Consider the following 18,161-nt stretch of genomic DNA (forward strand, 5'->3'; position numbering starts at 1 on the left):
AGAATTAAGTAAATGTATCTAAAACTAAATTCCAAATCCAAGATATAATCAAATTTATATTTTCTGATTGAGCGATACAGTATCTTGAACTTAACTGATTAAAACTATCAATATCTCAAGTGAAAGCCTTTGAAGTATTTTAAGACCAAGACATATAAAATAACTTAAATAAAAATAGAGTTACGTATCATTGATTGCAGATAGGTACTAAAACTATTGTATTTATTGTTGGTTCGTGATTCAGCAGTGTGCTTTAGGTAGTCCGATTTTAATAATCAACTAGTGGCCTGTAGGGGCCATAGCCCTAATTTAGACTACAATAAAAAAATTGTATATAAAAAGACAAATATTCTAAATATGTTTCTAATATTATCACAATTTTATATTACTTGAAATTAACAGTGTTTCTTGTTTTATATCTTGGTTTTCCTTCCGTTGGAGTCGTATATTAGTTTCTTCTAATGTGTCAATGAAATAGTCTACAATTATAAAATAATGATTAAATCAATAACACAACATTATACAAATGGAAATGTGCACACGGTTGGCCTGAGCCCGGAGAGCGACGAATCAGAGCTGAAATCATACAGCCAAAAACATTGAACATTTCTAGTATAAAATTGAAGATTTGTTTTGTGATCTTACGTATTCTGTTATAGTTTCCATTTTGAGAACCAAATGTAAAGGTTAAAATTATTATTAATTATTATGAAGGCAACTCCCCAATTGGCGGTGGTAAGTCAGAAATATATCTATGAATTTGTCCCTGAATTTTAAGACAGTAAGGCCCATTTCCCGGAATCTCTTTTGGTGTAGCGGAAAGCGACGCAATAGCCATTGCACTGTTGTATTGCCTTATGTTTTTTATGAAGTTCGAATCATGTAAAAACAGTTCTTATAGTTCGTCATTTACTTGTGGTTGTGGCATGTCCATTGTGACAACATGCGTTGAAATGTCCATTTGTGGCCTCCTCTGCGAAGTGAAATGAGCCACAATGCATGCAAGTGCTTTAGGAGGACCTAGATTGTGAGAAACGACACTCAACTCATTTTCCAGCGTTCTACTAAAGACAGGTTGTAAAACAGCTTCTGGATTTCTTTCACAGTTTGGCCCCTACATTACGTTCTCTTTTGCATTTCTTAAGTCTGTTGAATTCCTGGACACTCTTCCACGTCTTGCAGGTCTTCCCCTACCCTGTCTAGTTACTTCACTCATCATAAAAACGGAAAACAAAAAAAATTAAACGCAATTCATTTTGACTCCGCTTGGAGAGCAACTCCAGACCAGAATAAACATAATTTAAAATCAGGAATACACTATCCAATTGAAATTAATAGGAAAATTGCCGAAAAACGCCGACTCCGTATATAACAACAACTAAAAAGGTTACTGTTTAAATTAAACAATGACAGATTTCAAGATTTCACATCAAACCTTTCTCCATCTGAAGCTAGTGACTACTCCCTTTGGAAAGTTACAAAAAACTTAAAACGTCCACAAATTTGCATTCCACCTATTCTAAAAGAAGACGGTTCTTGGGCCAAAAACAACATCGAGAAAGCAGATGTATTTGCTTCATACTTCAAGGAAGTGTTCAAGCCATATAATATTAATTCAAATGTTGAGCAAGAAATTTTGGAATTCCTCGATTCTCCAAATCAACTTGATTTACCAATAAAAATGTTCACACCATCTGAAGTAGCTAAAGTAATAAAAGACGATTTAAACGGCAAAAAAGCCCCCGGTTATGATCTGATAACAGGTAAAGTGTTGAAAGAGCTTCCTAGAAAAGGAATAGTTTTCCTCACAGTACTTTTCAATGCAGTTTTACGCCTTGAATACTTCCCAATACAGTGGAAGGTTTCACAAATTGTTGTTATTCCGAAACCTGGTAAACCTTTAAATCAAGCATCCTCGTATCGGCCTATATCTCTTCTTCCTGTGGTTTCTAAAGTTTTTGAAAAACTTTTCTTAAAAAGACTTCAAATTATAATTGACGAAAAAGAATTGTTGCCTTCCGATCAGTTTGGATTCCGCCGAAGGCATTCCACCATTGAGCAAGTGCATAGAATAGTTAATGTAATCAAGGAAGATCTTGAAAATAAACGTTTTTGTTCATCTGCTTTTTTGGACGTAGCCCAGGCGTTTGATAAAGTCTGGCACACAGGATTATTGTTCAAAATTAAAACTTTGCTGCCCCATACATACTATGGAGTGTTGAAATCGTATTTGTCCGAACGCTTTTTTCAAATTAAATATCAAGATATAGTTACAGATGTGCATGAAATTGAATCAGGTGTACCACAAGGCAGTGTTCTTGGGCCTATTTTGTATATTTTGTTCACTTATGACCTTCCAAGTACTCAGGGTATTACGGTTGCAACATTTGCAGACGACACTGCTTTTTTATCATCAAATCAGGATCCTATTCTGGCATCATCAAACCTTCAGTCTGCATTAGACGATTTGTCTCAGTGGCTACAGAATTGGAAAATTAAAGTAAATGAAACAAAATCTGTTCAAGTTACATTTACTATGTCTACAAGAACTTGTCCCCCAGTAACATTGAATAATGTCATGCTTCCACAATCCAACGAAGTTAAGTACCTTGGTATGCATCTCGACAGACGGCTTACATGGCATTCACACATTTGGAACAAACGACTTCATTTAAATTTAAAAACAAACAAACTAAATTGGCTCATTGGTCGAAATTCAAAATTATCTGTTGAAAATAAATTACTTTTATACAAAATTATATTGAAACCTATTTGGACCTACGGTATCCAACTCTGGGGAACCACTTCCAACTCAAACATAGAAATAGTTCAAAGGTTTCAATCGAAAACACTGAGAAAAATTTTACAAGCACCTTGGTTTGTCACAAATAAAGTAATTCATCAAGATACAAAATTACCCTATGTTAAAGAAGAAATAAAGAAACGAAGTGAAAAATACCAAAGAAAATTAGAAACCCATCCAAATTTCCTGGCAGTTAACCTCCTCGACAATAGTGAAGCTACATATAGGCTCAAAAGAGTTAATCCAATAGACCTTCCAAATCGTTTTTAGTTGAACTTTTTAAAAGTTTTTGTATGTTAGTGCACTTGATGGAGTGTAACTAACCCATGTTAAAATGGTTATAAAATTTACTTATTATTCTAGTATAGAATAGATTGTGAATAAATACTTGTTAAAAAAAAAAAAAAAAAAAAAAAAAATTATTTACCAGCATTGACTTTCGGAAAAAATGTAAACATTGCAAATAAATAAGTAACAGCTGATAGAATGCAGACGTTTTTCAGTCCCCATGCATTTCTTATGATGGATATTTTACGTTATATCTAGTTTTCTGGTAACTTTATTGCAATTCTGCTATTTTTCCCGAGTCCCTGGGGTCAAGAACTTTAATTTAAGACCCCTCCCACTTTTCTGCGACTTACCAGACGTCCACAATTTTCTGGTAAAATTTTGGTCTTACAGAATTATATATATAGACTAGCTGTACCCGCGGGCTTCGCCCCGTTTAACTTCATAAGTGAGCTTGTTCGCATGGCTCAATCACGTCCTGGTTGAAGTTCGTTCGCTACGCTCACTCACCTTTATGTTGGAGCTCGTTCGCTGCGCTCACTTGCCTTCAGGTTAGCTCGTTCGCTACGCTAACTTGCCTCCAGGTTGAAGTTCGTTCGCTACGCTCACTCACCTTTTGGTTGCAAATTAGCTGTTGTCATAAATTTAAAAAAATAATAGTGCTGCGCCCTGTTGGTAATCCTTGTAACTTTAATGCTATTGAACATCATATAACAGAACCAACTTGTTTAATTGAAACAGCTGTTAAGATTCATTAATTCCATTTAAATATGAGTACTCATAAGGTTAACATGGGAAACTCCAGAGCCACTGGGGCGGAGCCCGAGAGTCCGATAAAAATAAAAACAACTTAGTTTTCCTATTTTATGGCTGAAGAATCAGTGTACCAAATTTCAGCCTCCTAGGTAAATGGGAAGTGGGAGAATTAGTGATGAGTGAGTGAGTGAGTGAGTCAGTGAGGGCTTTGCCTTTTATATATATAGATAGATAGATAGATAGATAGCTCAAATGGAAGCTGGTTAATAATTCAACAGCTTATTGTTATATTGTTATCAAATTAAATTTTCTTTGATTAAATGTTGTTGTTAACAATTTGCATTTATGTTTAAAGTGTGTTCCTTATGTTAAATGTGTGATTCTAATGTTATGTGCTTAAACTGTACCATTAATATTAGTGAGTAAAGTGGTGTATGGATTCCATAACCATTACTTTACTAGAAACCGTTGTATTTAACCACAACGGGCACTGTTGCTAGTTCTATATATAATTCAGTTTAAAAAATCTTTGTACAACTAAATCTAGAGTTCTACTGGACCGATTTTATTAATTGATGTTTCGTTGGAAAGCTTAATTCGTGTAGATTTGCAAATAATTATGAAAATTTGTGTTTGTTATGATTCGTGGTGAAAAATGGAAAAACAAATGTTTTCCATAAGAAATACATTGAAAACGGTGTTATTCCCACTTTGTATTTGGGTGAGACTTTTCGCGGCCTTTTTTGAGCGTTTCCAAGAAGTGTATAGTATCAAATTGTAGGAAATTTTATTCTCTTTCAGAATATCACCTTCCACTTTAGTCGATTTCCTTATCATTTAAAAGTTATTTGCAAATAATCTAAGCAACCTCCAAATTTATAGTAATGAGAAAATACTAAGTGAGGGATATTTTTGTTAAACTTTGTACAACTAAATACTTCTACTGGACTACTGGAGTACTTCTACTGGACCGATTTTGTTAATTAATGGGTCATTGGAAAGCCCAACTCATGTAGATTTGCAAATAATTATGAAAGTGTGATTTTAATAAATCTTTGTGGTAAAAAAATGTAAAAATAACAAAAATACATTAAAAACTGCTTTTTTCAAGTTTCTGTTTTCAAGTTTCTATTTGTAGCCAGCTTTTGGCTGCCTTTATTAATCATTTTCAAGAAATGCATAGTAGTTATTTGTAGTAAATTTTATTCTCTTTCAGATTATCACATCCACTTTGGTCGATTTCTCCTCCATTCCAAAGTTATTGGCAATAATCTAAGTGATCTCCAAATTTATTGTGGGGAGAAAATACTGAATTAGAAATATTTTTGTCAAACTTTGTACAACTAAATCTAGACTTCTACCGGACCGATTTTGTTACTTAATGGGTCGTTGGAAAGCCTAATTTGTGTAGATTTGCAAATAATTATGAAAGTTTGATTTTATTACATATTTTAGGTAAAACAATAATTATAAACAATATTACATTAAAAACGCCATTTTTCTCAAGATTATTTTTACAAGTTTATATTTGTAGCCAACTTTAGGCTGCCTTTATTGAGTATTTTCCAGAAATACATAATAGTAATTTGTAGAAAATGTTATTCTTTATCAGAATTTCACCTTCTACTTTGGTCGATTTCCGCACCATTTCAAAGTTATTTTCAAAAACGATAAGCAACCTCCAAATTTATAATGGTGAGAAAATACTGAACTAAAGATTTTGTTGTTAAACTTTGTACAATTAAATCTACAGTTCTACTGAACCGATTTAATTAATTAATAGGTAATTGAAAAGCTTAATTCGTATAGATTTGCAAATAATTATGAAAGTTTGAAAATCAATGATAATCTATAACTCTATTTTTGTTATTTGGGTTGTTTGTGATTCAGCAGTTTGCTTTAGGTACGTCCGATCTTAATAATCAATAATTCATACGGAAGCTGGTATTTTACTGAAAGTTCTTAGGTCAAAACAAATAGAATAACGTAATTAGAATTGAGTAAATATATCCAAAACTAAATTCCATATCCAAAATATAATTAAATTAATGTTTTCTAATTGAGCGATAAAGTATATCTTTAACTTCACTGATTAAGACTATCAATATCTCAAGTGAAATCCTTTGAAGTATTTTAAGACCAAGACATATAAAATAGCTTAAATAAAATTTGAGTTATGTATAATTGATTGCAGATAAGTTGGAATCTCAATAATCTATAGCTCAAATGAAAGCTGGTATTTCACTAAAGGTTTTTAGACCAAAGCATATAGGGTAATGTAATTATAACTGCAGGAATAGGCCTACATCTTTAATTGGAGTGAAAAATCTAAAACATCCAATTTATATTTTTTCGTTGAGTAATACATTATATAAATTAACAATGATGCTTTGATGACAAATGTGCTTGCATACTTTTAGTTTAAGGCCAAAATTATGAAAATAGGTCAGGTAGACGACCTTTAACCCGACTCGGAAAGGAAAACCCAATAATTTTTATAGATGGCAATAATTGGTTTACCAATATGCATAATCTAAACATACGAAACATGTGTTAACAATTTAACATCTTATTGTTACATTGTTATTTAATTGATTTTTCTTTGATTAAATGTTGCTGTTCACAATTTGCATTTGTGTTTAAAGTGAGTTCCTTATGTTAAGTATGCAATTCTAATGTTATGTGCTTAATCTGTGCCATTAATATTAGTGAGTAAAGTGGTGTATGGATTTCACTACCATTATTTTACTAGAGACCGTTGTATTTATTCCACAACGGGCTCTGTTGCTAGTTTTATCATAATTAATTTGTCATATTTAGTTTTTCATGAATAAATTAGGCTTTTTGTAATAAACTGCCGGTTGTATTATGTTTTTTCTCGATTCTGCATCCTAAGAAACATAGAAAACGACACCCCATTTGCTTGGATCCCACAAATAAAAATTTTCTCAAAATCACTACCCCCATAAACTTTAACCCCCATAAAATGGTACTTCCACCCCCACAATCACTAGGGACTCATCAGATTTCAAAACCTAATGGTAATTACTACGTTTCCTTCAAGTTTCACGAACGGACCAATGTTGATGTTTTCTACTGCTTTTTTAGTATAATTTTACCTGTACTAATCTGTGACATATAAAATGTTTTCAAATTATACTATAGTATCAGTTGACTGAGCTTTGCTCGGCTGAGTTAAATATTTATTGGATAAGTTAGTTAGCAAACATCTATTATGTAATCAAAGTGAACACATTTAAGATTATTCAAATTAAAACATTATAATAGTACTTTTTTAAATACATAGTAATCGGTCCACATTACTAGTGAACTCGTGCGGCACGACAAAATAACATAAGAAAAAAACATTCTCCTATTATACAGTGTGTAAATTAAGTCTTGAAACAAATCTGTATTTTTTAAACCGAAATAGATATAAATATTCTGTTTGTGGCGTTGATTGTTGACAGAAGTTCCGTAATTGTTTACATAAGACATATTTTTTAACCCCCCTAACAGGGTACCGGTAAGGGGTAGGGGTGATTTATTTTGTTCAAATAGCAACCCCTATTGAGTGACCCCTCATTTTGAAGGATTTGTCAAAAGAAACACAAGTAAAGTAACACAAGCACAAGTCAAAACAAATGTAAGAAATTCCAGTCAAATGTTTTATTTACAGTGTAGGGTGAAAAATAGAGAAGACTGTACATTGCAATTGGATTTTTTTTAGCTAGAAGCGGTTAAGCTGTGGTGGAATATCTTTGAAGATGGACCTTTTTAGTGCTGGTGCTATCATGCTTTCATACGTGTCAAATTTTGAGGTTAAATCAAAACAAATAAAGTGGCATAATAGGTCTATTCTTTTAATTGACAATAAATAAATATACTTACTAAACATTTCATTAAAATGTTGATTAATGATTTTAATATAATACTATGAAGTAGCTTAATAAAATCACATGGTCATTAGAGAATATTTACTGTGAAATAGAGACGCGATTCCTAATTCCAAATCAACGAATGAATAAATTGTTATCCAATTATTGTCTTCAAATTAAGTGATCGTGATAGTTGCTTTGAAAATAATTAATTTAACATGAGCAAATATTAAAATATATAATCTTCTTGTAAAATTAATGTCGATTATTATATTAGAATAATGTAGTTTCTGTGACTGGGATACACATGATAATCTGTTGGGACATAATGATGATTTACGTTTCGTTTGGAAATATTTTGGAAGACCCAGACCCAGCTTTTAAGGGTTTCAAGATAGGGGTCAGAATTATATACTCTCGAGATGACGAGATAAACCTTTATGGACTAATGTTTTGAGTTTTGACCCACAATAGGCCAAGGAATCAAGATTCGAGTTTGGTTTATAAAATGCAGAAGCCTAAATATTGAATGTTTTCTAATAAATCAGACAATGACATGCCAAGGGAAAAGGGACCTTATCTTCCAGGACAACATTTTACAGTACGAGCAGTTTTAGTGGTTTAGGTCAAAAAATCACATGTTCTGTTTTTGATAGTTTCTTACTCTATGTATGTTTCTAAACAATATTCAGTCAACTACACACTTGAATTCAACCTAGAACATGGTTAAAATAATTAATTTCCAAACACTTGCAAGCTGCAGAAAAGGGACCCAATGTTTTTTAAATGGCTGGAAGTTAAGGTCCCTTTCGTTTTTGTGTCTTATTACACAATGATCTGTGATCTGAGATCTGTGATCTGTGATCTGTGATATGTGATCTGTGATCTGTGATCTGTGATCTGTGATCTGTGATCTGTGATCTGTGATCTGTGATCTGTGATCTGTGATCTGTGATCTGTGATCTGTGATCTGTGATCTGTGATCCGTGATCTGTGATCCGTGATCTGTGATCTGTGATCTGTGATCTTTGATCTGTGATCTGTGATCTTTGATCTGTGATCTGTGATCTGTGATCTGTGATCTGTGATCTGTGATCTGTGATCTGTGTTATCTGTGTTATCTGTTACCGATAATCTGTGATCTGTGATCTGTGATGTGTGATCTGTGATCTGTGATCTGTGATCTGTGATCTGTGATCTGTGATCTGGGTTATCTGTTACCTGTGATCTGTGATCTGTGATGTGTGATCTGTGAACTGTGATCTATGAACTGTGATCTGTGATCTGTGATCTTTGTTATCTGTTACCTGTGATCTGTGATCTGTGATGTGTGATCTATGATCTGTGTTATCTGTTACCGATGATCTGTGATCTGTGATGTGTGACCTGTGATCTGTGATCTGTGATCTGTGTTATCTGTTACCTGTGATCTGTGATCTGTGATCTGTAACCTGTGATCTGTGATCGTGGATCTGTGATTTGTGTTATATGTTACCTGTGATGTGTGATATGAGATATGTGATAAGTGGGCTAACAATGTAAATAATTATCTCAAATTCAATCATCAATTTTATTATTCTGCTTTAAATTCCTGACAAAATGATATGTAAAACATGGCAAATAATCCAAGTAGTATAAAAAATATCTTTGCTTGAAAATTAGAAAACTTTGGAGCGCGATTTCTTAAAACTAACAATTTTAAAATAAAAACTTTAAACACCTATAACTTTGGCATTTTTTTAAGATATCTTAATAATTCTTTCATCAGTGTGTTTGGTTAATAGTCTAGATTAAGAATATACCAATAACTCAATTTTGAATTTTTGGAAGTTAAGGTCCCTATTCCCTTGGCAGGTCACAACTAGGTGGCGTTCGCAGAGGCATCCACAAAATTGAGCGGAGTTATCAAGGGTTCATATTATATTGTTTTTTGTCATACTGCAGTAAAAACAGCCGTTTTTAATGCATGCGTTGCGGGTCTAAAGTAGCATTTTTACTCTTTAGGGAGTAAAAATATTTTTTAGCCTCTATGGAGTAAAAATCAGCTGTTGTCAACTCAGTTGTAAATTTCTATTGTAAACGATTGCATGTATCGAAATATGTATCGATTCGTGCTTCGTAATCATTTTAACTACAGTCTACAGTCTCTTCCTATAGCATTTTAGCATCGCAGTTACATTAATCCATTCCCACACTCAACACTGCTCACCTTTACTACTTCCTTCACCACTTCCTACGTCACGGACCTGTTTCCCTCCCTTTCTATAGCATATTAGGATTGTATATACCTTAATCTAATCGTCATAAACAGTTTCCACACTCCGGACAGCTCGCCTTGACTACTTCCTTCACCACTTCCTACGTCGCGGACCTGTTTTCCTCCCTTCCCATAGCATTTAAGGATTGCAGATACCTTAATCTAATCGTCACAAACAGTTCCCACAGTCCGGACTGCTTGCCTTTACTACTTCCTTCACCACTTCCTACGTCACGGACCTGTTTCCCTCCCTTCCCATAGCATCATAGGATTGCAAATACCTGAATCTAATGGTCATAAACAGATCCCATACCCAGAACAGCTCGCCTTTACTACTTCCTTCACCACTTCCTACGTCACGGACCTGTTTCATTCCCTTCCAAGAGCATTTTAGGATTGCAGATACCTTAATCTAATGGTCATAAACAGATCCCATACCCGAACAGCTCGCCTTTACTACTTCCATTACTACTTCTTACGTCGCGGACCTGTTTCATTCCCTTCCAATAGCATTTTAGGATTGCAGATACCTTAATCTAATCGTCATAAACAGTTCCCACACTCTGGACAGCTCACCTTGACTACTTCCTTTACCACTTCCTCATCGCGGACCCGTTTTCCTCCCTTCCCATAGAATTTTAGGAATGCAGATACCTAAATCTAATCGTCATAAACAGTTTCCACACTCCAGACTGCTCACCTTTACTACTTCCTTCACCGCTTCCTACGTCACGGACCTCAAGGTAGTGTCGTTATTTGATTATATTTATAAACCATACCGTTTCTGTTCTAATATCTGTGGAATAATGCTATCAGCTATTTCTTTATCTACTGCATTCAACAAAAGTCAACAGCTGATCATATGTCTTTGTTTATATGTCAAATCCTGCTTCATTAAGGATTACATTGAAACTTTGAGACCCAGTGGTGCGGATTCCCGAGAGACTTTTGTAACGCCATATAGATGTTGGCACTCACCGATATAGTTTTTATCACCATGCAAAATTTTAAAACGATTGATTCAGCCATCTAGGAGAAGTTTGCGTATTACGAAATGCATAAGAGTCGACGCTCGCTCCACTCAATTAATTAGTTTGAACCACGTTTGAACTTAAATGAACATTATTTCGTAAGTAATACAACGTTTTCCCTAATTGACAATATGTCAGTTTGTTTGTTTTTATTTAGGTACCCTCAAAGATTGTCATGTGAACATTGAACACATGATCACCTCACTACAGCCAAAAAGGCTCATCTTCAAAGATATTTTAACTTACCTCAACCACTTTTAGCTAAAAAAATCGAACTGTAGGCCTACATATTTTTGGTCGAGTTTTCGACCACTGGACGACCTCTAGTTAATATCAATATGCAAACAAAAAACTATGCCTAAGGTACAAGGGTGAAAAAGTGGTAAAGGTTTTAAGAATACACTAACCCAGTCTACCGAACACCCATCGGTTGTAGAACGAGGACGTGACAGCCATGGAGTGTAGAAAAGACGTACAGAGGTCAGCGACAGCGAGGTTCACTACTAAGGCAGAGAACGGTCCACGGAGTCGGCGGAACCTGCAAAACAACAGTAGGTTCCATGTAGCTCCAATTTGTTTCGTATTCAAAGGCGACCAATAAAAAATGCGTATTCAAAGACAAGGAACAAAGATTAAAGTGGCCAATCATATTTTCAAATCCCATCTATCAGTGTGGAAATTCATGATGATTAACTTTAAACATGCACTATTATTCTATCTACGTAATCAGTTTAGGCTTGTTTGATGCAGCGTACATTTACCTGGTGAAGACAACCAGTACTAGGGCGTTTCCAAAGGCACCAAAGGTCCCAACCATCGCCAGCATGGTCCCTACCAGGTAGTGGACAGTTGGGTCCACGCCAGGCAGCTCACCCCACTGCCACTGGGTCTTAAACATGATGGTAAGGAACAAATGAACGGTTGTGTTCTATGCAGATAATACAAGTATACCTAGTAAGAACATGTCTTAACCAAAATAATGTCAGCATGTGTCTGATATTAAATACTAGCAGAGGACCCGTCCTTCGTCCGGGGTTGATGTATGTTTAAATGGTGCTTTTTGAAATCTGACATGAAAATACCCCCGTCGCAGCAAACCTGCATACTAAGCGAATTTCCATTTACCCGGCTTGATTTCTACTAAAATATTCCCTATAAATTTTTAGATTTTTCCTATTTAAATAACATTAATTTTAGTGAGCAGTTAGGTTTGCTGCTACGGGGAAGATGTTGAGGTGTGTTTTTTCAATTGAAATATTAATAGCTTAGTATGAAATAAGCCAAATTGCCAAATTTGATTAAAATATATCCATAAACAAGCAAACTAGAACAGTTTATTTATTCTCCATAACAATAACATGGGAATTTTAAATTTACATTTTTTTTAAAATTTTCTCCGTAGTCAATGAACATTCAAAAAAACTTCAATATACTACATTATTTGTTTTTTTAAGCTCTTCAAAATGGTCTAGAGAGAAATTTAGAAATTTTAAGTTTTTAGGGTCAAAAATTAGAAAAACCCATTTTTACCCCTTAAAACCCCCCATAAACCCCTGATCCCATGGTCCGATTATGCTGGTTCGCGAACTCGTTCGAATTAATGTAGGTTTACACGTTTGTACCAAATTTCATCAAAATCGGATCAATTTTGCTCCAGTTATCGCGCTAACGGACACATATTTAAATATATATATATATATATATATGAATTTGAACGGATGGTGTTTTTGGCCTCTGGGGCCGTCAAAACGAAAAAGTAAATCGGTCCCGGGTCTAGGTGTTACCATGAGACCTACGGTAATAGCTTATTCCCTATATGGGAAATTCGCTAAAAAAAAGAGTAAAATAAGATTAAATTTCAATAAATGTACCTATCAAAAACTTATATCTTACTAACTACATAAAAAAACTTTTTAAAACAATAAAACAAATAAAATACTCAAAGCTTTTACTTACTTTTAAATGATAAAATTAAACATGTGATCTTGTTTCTAAAAAGCATTGCTCACTGAGCATTGATTATAAAAATATCTCATTATATACCGGTACTATATGAACAAACAAAAATATTAACACTCTTACTACTAAAACAAACAGAAACATACTTAGCCCTACTATTTATAACTCCTACTATTCATGCACCAAAGGCAAGTGCATATACAACTTAGTTTTTTATTGTTGTTTTTAAATTGAAGTATTTGTATATCAGCTTTAAATTAGGAAATTTAACGTCATTCAAACAATTTTTATGTCAAGGGTCGGTTAAGTTAAGAGGAACTTGGTTGAAAATATACATGTAATGACCATGGAACGCTCGTAAAAAGTTATTCATCATTAGAATATAATGTGAAATCTACAGGAAGTGTCAAAAGTTATAATATAGATAGGTAGTAGCCACCTCTGGGTTGTAAAACATCATAACTAATCTATGGGTAGTAATATGAAATTATGATTTTAAAATGTGTGATTTAACACACATTTGAACACTATTTATCTCGAAATGGAAAAAATATAAATTAATTATCTCCTTGAGAAAAAGTTTCAATTTTTAAGGTGTGTGTGCCGTGCCCTACTCTAAACACATTTTAAGTGTTCAAACATATTAAAACGATTCAAGTAAATGTGACTTTATAATTTCACTACTTTTTACACCAAAATCTTTCAATACTGTACAATCATTCACATTAGCGAAATTTCAATTAATTAATTAGAGTTGGATACAGCAATAGATAAACAATCTCACTTATTTCATAAAACCAATAATCAATTAACCATCAAATATAAGAATAAATAAACATGTCACATCATTGTAGAGAATATTATATGCCTATTTATAAACCAGCTGTGGAATTGTGAATTGATGTGGTTTGACAGTTCAGCTTGTTTAAATTTGGGTGGCATAGCAAATTGCAAACATTGTGTGTGTTCTCATGGCAGCCATGGAGACCAATCAATATTTACTTTTAAAATCCTCACCTCAGAACTTTTAAAGCCAAAGGGGCAAAGCCCACGGTCAGTCTCGAAGTGTGAATAGTCCTATAATAGTCTTTGGTATAGCAGCTATATTTTTGTAAAATTTAAGCCCAGTCAGTTCAGTAGTTTATGTGCCTATCAGTAACACACATAGTCTTTCATCTCGCGAGGGAGCGACAGGCGATCTACCACAGGAGACCTGAAGTAGATAGAGAGACTGCTGCCAGAGAAGAACGCAACCGCAGTTTCGACCGCTGGCAGCGTGAATGGGAAGCCGAGTCTCGGGGACGTTGGACCGCCAGGCTCATTCCTAGCATCCGACCATGGGTGGAACGGGAGCATGGTGAGGTTGGGTACTACTTGACTCAATTTCTTTCGGGTCACGGGTACTTTCGGGCCTTTTTGCACAGAATGGGGAAGGCTGCCAGCTCGGACTGTATGTACTGTCCAGGCATTGCAGACACGGCTGAGCATACCTTCTTCTTCTGCGACAGGTGGCATGTCCGCCGAGCCTCCTTGATCTCCGAGATCGGCGTCGACATTACTCCCGACAACATCGTTGGAGCTATGATACAGGGGGAAGGAAACTGGAACTGTGTAAAGCAGTTCGTCGAAGCCATACTTCGGGATAAGAAGGTCGACCTCGATCGGCCTTAGTTTTCTTAGGAAACCAGAAGGAAAGCCCTAGGGGCGTAGTATAAAAGGCCTAGCCCGAAGTAATGTGCGAAACAGTTCCAGGCTAGTGTCCTAGGAGACGAGGGGGTTTTTTAGCCGGTAGTCCGGGGACAATGAGCCCGCGGGAGTCCGGCACTACTGAGTGGCCATTGAGCACCTCAGTGTGCATAAATGGATTTTTACCTCCTCCCCATAAAAAAAAAAAAAAAAAAAAATAGTAACACACATACAGACAGACACCACCAGATTTGTATATAATAGTATAGATGACGACAGTGGTAAAACAAGTGTGCACGAGTAAGAAGGAAGGGTTGTAAACCAATTAATCGTTGATTTTAGTATGCCAGAGTACAAGATACAGCTGTTGGTGGGTAGACAGTGTCCTAGAGGACATGGGATATGTCTTTGGGTTTACGAAAAGTAATATTTAAGTTTAAAAATATAAATGCAGCCTAGATATTTTTTCCAAATTTGGCGATTATATAAATGAATTCATTTGTTTAAGATGGCTCAACCTTTTGTTTGTAATTATTATTTAATTTGTACTAGCAGCATGCGTCACTTCGTGACTTTAAAATGCGTTATATATTTGATATTTAGTTGATAAGGGTACAAACTATTATTTCTCATCATATCCGTATTATTTGTATTGTGTGCCTTATTATTTTCATTGCGTGCGCGATCTCGTCGAGGCATCTTAGTAAAATTACAAATGCTAATGAAACATACTATGAAAACACAAAATATCTTCTTTACATTTTAAACCAATAACATTGCAATGTTGTTCTTAAATTCCCTAAAACATTAATAAAACATATTATTAATGCACAAAACCTCTTCTTTTACATTTTAAACAAATATAGCATTACAATGTTTTTCTTAAATTCCCTGAAACATCAATTAAACATACTATTAAAACACAAAATTCTGTCATGACACAAAATTCAACGATTTTCTTCTTTAAACTTTATACAAATAACATTTTACTTAAATTCCCTTAAACATCAATAAAACATACTATTAAAACATAAAATCCCATCACAACACAAAATCCATCATTAAGTCATGTTCTTCTTTACATTTTATACAAATACAGTAGCACGACGTCACGATACCTGCCAACTAACCCATAATATGGCAGCAGCGTCCGCGACTGGAATACTCCCCCCCCCCTTGCAAAATGTGGTGCTGTGTAATTGTAATTTTAATTCGAGTTATTCCGTTTGATAACTAACAGAAAAGGCATGTGGGGATATCAAACAGAATTTTGAAATGTCACCGCAAGTTTGGTTGGTTAGGTTAGTTAGTTTAGAACAGTTTGACAACGAAACTTGAGTGTCCGTGACTGGAAAACTGCCCTCCCCCCCCGAACTCTGAAGTCAACATGACGTAGGAACCTGCTTGGGGTGGTAGTTGTCCGGGGGCAGTCTTCCCGCGACTCAACTACAGATAGCCCCATTGTCGTTTGGATGTAAACAAAATTTTATTATGGCCATCTGTTTGATGTAAATAAATGTAAACTTGAAACAGTTCAGATGATTGACGACAGAATTCAGCACAATCTCTGAAATTTTAAAAGCCTGTAGGACGAAGTGCTTTCACGAGATATCATCCTAACCCGCAAAAGGCACATCTAGAGGATAATAGCTTTAAATTGATACCCAATATGCCTATAAAAATAAATAGTTTGGGGTCGATTTGCTGCACACAAAAATCCAAAAAAATTATTTTAATAATATAAAAGATGATATCCACAGTTTTTAGGTTAAGTTGTGTTTGTATGAGTGTTTGTGGTTTTTTAAACTACGTCTTCCAGAGTGACGTTAGGTGAGCCCACGAAAACTAGAATAAAACCCAGCATGAATCATGAACATAAAATATTCCCGCCGCAGCAAACCTGCAGACAAAGCGAATTTCCATTTGCCTGAATTGATCTATATAAATAAAATTAGAGTTTTGTCTGTACATTGCTCAGAATTATATACTTTTAGGTTATTTTTACGTTTTATACATTAAAGAAGCAGAAACGAGTCTTATCTCAATTTCTGTCTGTCTGTCTGTCCCTTTGTCTGTAACACTCAAGATGGCATTTTACGCAATCTTCTCCGTGAAAACCAGAGTACATATCAAGATCCAAGCCATTTTAATGTATTCACTGGATTGGCGAGAGTGTCTTTAGTGATTTAAATATAGCCTCACTACTTTGTAAATAAAATTACGGACGTTCAAAAATGCAGTTTTGTGCGATTTTTGTCAAATTTTCGTTCAATTTTTATCACAGAATCGTCTATGAAATAACGAACAGCTGTTCGGATCAAGATTATTTTTTCTAGCTGTCAATGACATGTTTACAAATGCTGTTTACAAATACCGCAACTATTTCGAATCACGTTTTGAAAGCAAATCCCAACCAAGTGAGATTAAAAACGTTTTTCTTACATAACGGATTTAATTAATCGCAAGTGCAATAATATAGTCTAATAGTGTAACCGTAAATGAAATTAAATAACTAGACATCGTCCAAATCGGAACCAGAAATTCTTTGAGTATAAAATGTTTCTTGAGTTTTGACAACCAGAAAGAAGAAGACCTTGAACCTTGAATCAGTGTTGTATAGGGCTGTGACACTGAAATGATCGTCGCCAATAGCTTACAAAAAAGGTTTCCACTCATTGACGGCGCTTCAATGGCGATTGTGTAAAGTGTAAAGTAAAAAATCACAACTGCAGTGGGTGATTGTAACAGAGGTTTTACAGAGGAAGTGCTAAACTCGCTTTTCCAATGTGTCACTTTCTGTTTCTACTCACCGTGTGATGCAATCGCTGGACCATACAGCCAATAGGCCCATAGCTCATATCTTGGGTACGTAAGCCTACATATTTATTCATAACAACCTTTTTGACGACGATCCTTGATACCGGTACTTTTCCATAGAATACATGGCCTACCTACTTAAAAAATAAAATTACAAATGACCAAAACCCCAACATTGTGTGATTTTCGTCACATTTCCTTCTAATGTAAATAGATATACTAATCATTGTTTAGAGAATGCGTAATCTATTAAATAACAAAAAGTTGTTTGGGTAAGGTTGCTTTTTTTTCAAACTGACACCGATAAGTTTACGCTATAACTTTTTACGAGAAAATCCAAAAGCAAGAGATCAATAACCTCGAAGCTAGATATTAACGTATTTAATTGGTCCGATTTACTGTAATTCTTAGGTAGGTTCTTACGTAGGTACTGGTTCTTTTCCTTAGAACCGGTAGTTTACAAATTTGATATCGTTGGTGTTGCACCTTATTTATTAGAGCCGTCCGTATTCAATTTAAGTGATGTCTTAACTCTGTATAAGTTTTGCTTTTTCTGCCTGGATTCCAAATCTTAGCTTACCCGGTATGCTAAGAAAATGACAACTTATTTGAGTAAAACATTTGTTGGGCAAACCATCATGAATTGTTTACGCCTTTATATTGTTTATGTATCAATAGTTCGTGGC

General features: G+C 34.7%; 1 protein-coding gene across 1 annotated transcript in view; it reads right to left on the reverse strand.

Annotated features, from left to right (window-relative positions):
* Positions 1–18,161, reverse strand: part of LOC128997346 (melanopsin-A-like) — a 102,285-nt gene that overhangs the window by 45,648 nt on the left and 38,476 nt on the right. Inside the window, exons 3-4 of the mRNA XM_054422987.1 lie at positions 11,775–11,902; positions 11,421–11,551 (exon numbers count right to left, since the gene is read on the reverse strand). Of these exons, the coding sequence (XP_054278962.1) occupies positions 11,421–11,551; positions 11,775–11,902 (259 nt within the window). The remainder of the gene's footprint in view (positions 1–11,420; positions 11,552–11,774; positions 11,903–18,161) is intronic.

The sequence above is a fragment of the Macrosteles quadrilineatus genome, unplaced genomic scaffold (genome assembly GCF_028750875.1).
Source record: "Macrosteles quadrilineatus isolate MER2022 unplaced genomic scaffold, UCM_ALF_1.0 Scaffold_1__1_contigs__length_201487025, whole genome shotgun sequence".
Lineage (NCBI taxonomy): Eukaryota > Metazoa > Arthropoda > Insecta > Hemiptera > Cicadellidae > Macrosteles > Macrosteles quadrilineatus.